We start from the raw sequence: 6,000 nt of genomic DNA on the forward strand, positions 1-6,000 counted from the left end.
TTTGAATATAAAAAATATGTATATCGGTGTTTCCCAACGTTACATAGGGGGCATCAGAATTTTAGAAAGACTTAGGTGGGGCATGGTAAAAAAAAGGTTGGGAAACACTGGGGTAGTGCAATACATGGCAACTCGTTGCGAAGGAGGTGCACAATATGAGATACAGATAAAATTATGCCCTTTTTACACTACTATCATAGTTTTTTCGTTTAAGAGTTATCTATGGTGTATTTACACTGATATTATATAGATAATTTATACTCTTGAACATATGATGCCGTGCTGCATTTAGTTTGACTTAAACATTTTCTAATAATAAAGTTTTTTTTTTTTTTTTTGTATACCCTGTATATTGTTACACAAATAATTATCTCCAGTGTAGAGATTTTCTGCAACGGTTTAGGAAAATTTTGATACCACATTTTATAAACATGCAGTTTTGAACATTAATATCAACACTTTGAAACAATTTCAAGAGAGCAGAATGTGGTGTTCCAGTAGTTAATTCAACCAGAAATGACTAGCACTTGTGTCCTTGTTTTATTGATAAATGGAATAGTGAGATGGTGTAATATGATTCTATTAAGATGTATACACACTCTGGTTTGACAATTTCAAGGCATTTTCAGTGGTCTGTTTTCCACTTCTCTCACCAGAGAGAGCTCATATCAGTTGATTTGCCAATGTGCTTACAAACAGTATAGTGACAGTCATCATATAGCCTTCTCTGGTGAGTTTGGCTGGTAATAAGATTTCAAACATTATTTGATCTGGGACAATGAGGAACTCATTCCATTATCAGGGTAAAGGATAACTATGGCTATGGAGATATGTAGTGGCATCAATAGTCATACTTGTGATGCTTTCAAAAGAGACTTGGTGAATGACTGGAAAACAATAGTGTGTTCCCATAGATCTCAACTGCTGAAGAAATATCTGGAAACTAAATCTGTTTAATGAATGAACTTTCCACTTTTATTTTCAAACTTTTGGAGATACTTGGAGACAAAAGAAATTGCAGTGTTATCTAATCCTTAACACAGCTTTAAAATTATGCTTTCAGCACACTGGTTATGAATCACCCATGTCATCAGACCTAAATTCATTTAATATTTATGGGATACCTGTCGACAAAGGACCCCAGACTCGTGAGCCATTCTCAGTGACTCGCAGAGTCATCTCAAGCATTTCCTGACTGCTAAGGGTATTAACTTTCTTCTAAATGGAAAGGGGGAGGGGAATCTGTTGTGGCTTTCATTATAAAGGAGTGGAAGTTTAAGCTTGGAAAGTATGTAGTGTTGTCTAATACAGCAAATGCTATTCTGTAGCAATTCTGAGAGATGAAAAAGATTAAACCTTAAAGAATGTTATAATTATATGGTTTAAGTGAAAGGTTCTTTACAACAAATTTTCAGTGGTTATTTTTATAGTCCTGGGGGTTTGTTTTTTTTTCTTTTTTTTTCTTCTTCTTCTTTGTGGCTTGTAGATATTTTGAACTTTAAATGTGGCCTACAGTTGACAAAAGGTTATTGGTTATCCTTGCCTCTGGGAAACAAATTATAAGCCAATTCCGTGGAAGTGGTTACCAGAGGAAATGAGAATGTCACCACAAGTATTGTGTACTTTGTTGAATGCCTTCTAAAATATATATCATGTTTCAATTCAGCATAGTGTAGTGTTAAATACAGTCAGCCCCACTTTATGACAATCCAGTTTACATTCGTTTCCAAAAATGCCAAAAAAAAATCCTTTTATTTTTTAATTAGTAAAGGAAAATTGAGATTTTTTTTTTTTTTTTCCAAATTATAAATAAGTATTTTTATATATATTTATTTCATCTTATATCCCATTTTATAATTTTTATTAAAATAAAACTTTTCAAGTGTTAGGTCTTCAGCTGTGTCTAGAGTGATGTCACTCTCTGCTGCAGTTCAATTTGAGGAATGACAGCTTTGGTGCCCACTTCTGATCATTGTTCTCTGGCCATTGTGTTTACATCATTGTCAGATTTTTTGACCATATAATGTTCATATTGTTTCTGATAAGAAAAAGTCTTAAAAAAAAGTCTATTTCTTTGGAATTAAAAGCTAAAATAATTGAAGCTAGTGAATCTGGTTCTATCAAACAGTGAAATCTGTTGCAAATTTATCCTTTTATGAGTGTGGTGTTCATAATAAAAGACTAGTGTAAAATTACGGGCTTCAAAAATAGGTTCTGTTTTAGTTGGAATCTGCCTTCAGGGCTACAACCTGACCTGTTGTAAAATCAGGGCTGCCTGCATACATTTAATTTTCTTTTCACAGTTAAGGCTTTGCTCCATAGGTAGGTCAACTGCAGCAGTTCTAGCATTAATTTCATTCATCACATAAAATCTCTGCTTCTTCATTTTCCTTTTTGTTAGCAAAGTGTATAGTTCTCAACTTTGCTAACTCTTTTGTTAGCAAAGTGTATAAATCTTTAGTATATATTTCCTCTGATTGTTCTGTGAACAATTCTTCCACCTCTTTCTCTAGATCCTCGAATCCTTCTCCTCCAACATTCCTAAATGGCTTGATCATCTCAGTACTTCTCCTCTAATGGTGGAAAATCCTGAAAATTCACTGACACATTCCAGCCAAAGTTTATTCCAGCAGTAGTTAATCATAGTTGCTTTTACTTCATCTCAGGATGTTCTAATGCTTTCTATGGGTGTGAGAATGTTAAATTTTTCCAATTCAGAGTGGTTATAAAAAGATTAGTTATAAAATATTATTGAAAAAGTTCTCCAGCCATGTACTGTTTCCAGTATATGGCTAGAAAACTTTTTCGGTGATATTTTAATGATAAAAATTAAAACTCTGATGGCTAAACTACTGCACGAACCTTTGTCAGCCTAGTGACTTAGTTGCTTGGCATCATTTTTAAAAATCTGGGTTCGAGTGCTGTCTTAGACCCAGAGGATTTCTGTTGGCCTTCTCACTTGGCTAGGTCTTTCTGATAGTCTTCTCACTAGGACCCACCTTGACCACCTTTATCCCATATTACCTGAACCTGTCAACAACTTTCTAGGGTCTTACAGGCTCACGGGATAAAGTGCTTGCAGCTTCCGGGCAGAAGATAGAGGTTCCTTGTTTCGAATGTTAAGACACCCAATTCCCCCACTCCTACGGGGAACGGCTTGGTGTACCACATTTCGTACCATGACTGCACTGGCTGCTATGTAGATGAAACTGGCAGAAGACTCAGAAATCAAGTCTCTGAGCATGAGAAAACAATTTGTTCCACGGATGTTGAACACTCAGTGATCGCTGAGCACTTCTAGTCTACCCGGCTCAACATCGACCCATGCCGCGTCAAGATTATTGACCAATAGTCAATATCGATCAATACTACCCATACCGTCGTCGTGTCTGGTTGGAATTGCCCCACATCTCGTGTTGTAGTGATTCTTTTAACAGAAACAGAGAAAGTCATATCCATCCCATCACTGAGGCAACTATCCTCCTAAATGACAAACGTTGGGCACCTGCAGCCTAGCCAAATGTTACAGCAACAACTGCAAGCCTCTACTTCCAGCAACTAATTGTTACCTGCACTTGTATCACGCAGTTTCCACCTCACACGACCACCATAGCTGAGCACTTGACATTCGGTATTTTGTAATAATGCTTACAACTGAAGAAGGGCATCATCTGTCTGAAAGCTATATTGTGATTTATTACTTTTATTTTTTGTTTTATTTTAATTTGTTCTAAGTTTATTAAAGGAATTTTACTTCAACCTTTTTTTATTTTATCCGTTTTTCTCAGCGATACTGCATTTTGTTTAGTATGAATCCTGAGACCGTAGGCCTGTTTCCATTTATTCTACAGCATATTCTATCTATAGATAGAATATGCTGCTTCCTATAAGCTACTGATCATTCTGTGTATGTATGCACTTTTAGACATTCGTAAAACACTAACCTTGCACATGATGGTAAATTCTTAAATACCAACCAAATTGGTTGATGATCTGAATTTTTTTTTTTTTTTTTTTAAATCATGGTGGAAACATATTTATAGCACATCTTCCAGGGAGAACAGATTGTTATCGACATGTTATAACAATGCGTTAATGACTCTTTTTCATCAGGAAAAAAAAGCATTTTGTGTTGTCCATTCTGCAAAAGAATTCAGTGATGTGTAACATGATTTTTCTACACTAAAAAAAGGACTCACCATAGCGTAAGTCAATTTATAGTTAGTATAAGCAGTTAAGAAAAAGCTGTATAAAATAAAAGGCTGTATGATGAAAATGTTCAATTGTGTGATAGAAATCTTTCAGTTGAAATCTGCAAAAGTCCACTTACAGATGGTAAAGGATTACAAGTTGCTGTTTGTGCAATTGTTAAAATGAACCTCAAATGCAAGAAATGAGTTTTCTATTACTTATAACACGAAGTGAAAGGGTATAGTGTGGCAGCGTAGGCTTGTTTTCAGTATTAAAACTACATTTCATTTCAGTATAAAAGCCGACTGCTTCAACATTTGGGTAGGAGGCACTGAAAATCCCTGCAAAATTGTCTACATTGATTGAGACTCACTGCAAATAAGCATGCTTTGGGCCATTTCACATCAAAAAAGTTATGGCGTTTTTCTTTCTCTCTCTCTTTTTTTTTTTTATTTGGAAAAAACAAATAGTAGGAACATCCACCTGGACATATTGAATAGCTAACTTTATGCCTCAACTTCATGAAGACTTGCTAATTTCATCCTCCATAAAGATAAGTCTTTTTACCTGTAGTCACATGAGAATATCTCAATAACACTAACTTGGCAATGCTCCTATTCCTCCTCCTCCCCCAAACATCTCCAGACCTAATACAGTGTAACTTTTATTATTTATAGGGTTATGTAAAGGATATCATGTTTGTGCCACTGTTGCCAGCAGGTATTCCTGAACTGAAACACAGGATTACTGAGAAAGTAGCATCATTTACTACAGACATACTGACAAAAGTCTAGGAAGAAATTGACCATTAAATTGACATCTGTAATGTGACTTGCATTGTGGCATGTTCAAGACATTTTCTGCCTAGTTGTGTATATTCAAACAATAATAAATGCCAATTTTTATTTTTCTAACTTATTTGGAACTGTTTACTTTATTTAGTGTCACCCTGTGTGTTGACTAGTAAAGAATGCCTTTAGAAGTTTTTTCTGTGTCATTATGAAGGAAACTTTTCTCATGTGATTTATTTTGTACTTTAAAGGTAATCAGCATGAAGAATTATATCCTTGTGAAAGAGAACAGGCAGAAACTCTTATGCTAGCATGCACTCACCTTCCAGAACAGATCCTCTCGAGTCCAGGAGAAAGAGAAGGAATGTTGGCTGAAGCTGCAAGAATTCTTGAGAACTTGGGAGACAAAAGACGATTACAGCAGTGTCACAAAATGATGATGGCTCTTGGCAGTGTAATTACTCCAGCACAAGCTTGATAAATTATATTTATTTTAAACATAGCTTCTGTTCCTCTTGTGGACCTGTTCTTTGAGTTGTAATTGATGGTTGTTATTTATGTATTATAGAAATAAATTCATTTTGGATTTTTATTACTCTAATGTGAAACTTTTAAGAATTTATTTTTATTTATTTATTATTATTTTTTTTTTGTTGATAGTGAAGTAATTACCATATTTGTCTGAATATAAGCAACACCCCAAAAAATTGTGGTCTCGAAATAAAACCATATATGGTAGATTCCGGTTATTTGGACCACCGGTTAATCTGGGCAGCTGTTTATTTGGAGCAAATCTTAAAAAACAGAACCTAATTGAGAAAATAGCCAGGGTTTATTTTGCTTAATTGGGACAACATGCCATTTAATCGGGGCAGGAGACTGCAGCACTGGAGATTATGATTATCTCCCTATGGTTGTCTTCGACCATACCACGTGGTTCAGTCGGATTTCTGGAGATCACAACCATAAAACAATAAAAACAATTATCAGTCACCTGTTTATTGGGCTTTTCTGTTAA

General features: G+C 35.0%; 1 protein-coding gene across 1 annotated transcript in view; it reads left to right on the forward strand.

Moving 5' to 3' along the window:
- The window catches only part of SREBP (Sterol regulatory element binding protein), a 127,336-nt gene extending 121,825 nt beyond the window's left edge, over positions 1 to 5,511 (forward strand). The window contains exon 16 of the mRNA XM_090372392.1: positions 5,234 to 5,511. Coding sequence (XP_090228518.1) covers positions 5,234 to 5,460 — 227 coding nt within the window. The 3' untranslated portion in view covers positions 5,461 to 5,511. The remainder of the gene's footprint in view (positions 1 to 5,233) is intronic.
- The last annotated feature ends 489 nt before the right edge of the window (positions 5,512 to 6,000 follow it).

The sequence above is a fragment of the Mastigoproctus giganteus genome, chromosome 1, assembly GCF_048544385.1.
Source record: "Mastigoproctus giganteus isolate SK-2022 chromosome 1, ASM4854438v1, whole genome shotgun sequence".
NCBI classification, from domain to species: Eukaryota; Metazoa; Arthropoda; class Arachnida; order Uropygi; family Thelyphonidae; genus Mastigoproctus; species Mastigoproctus giganteus.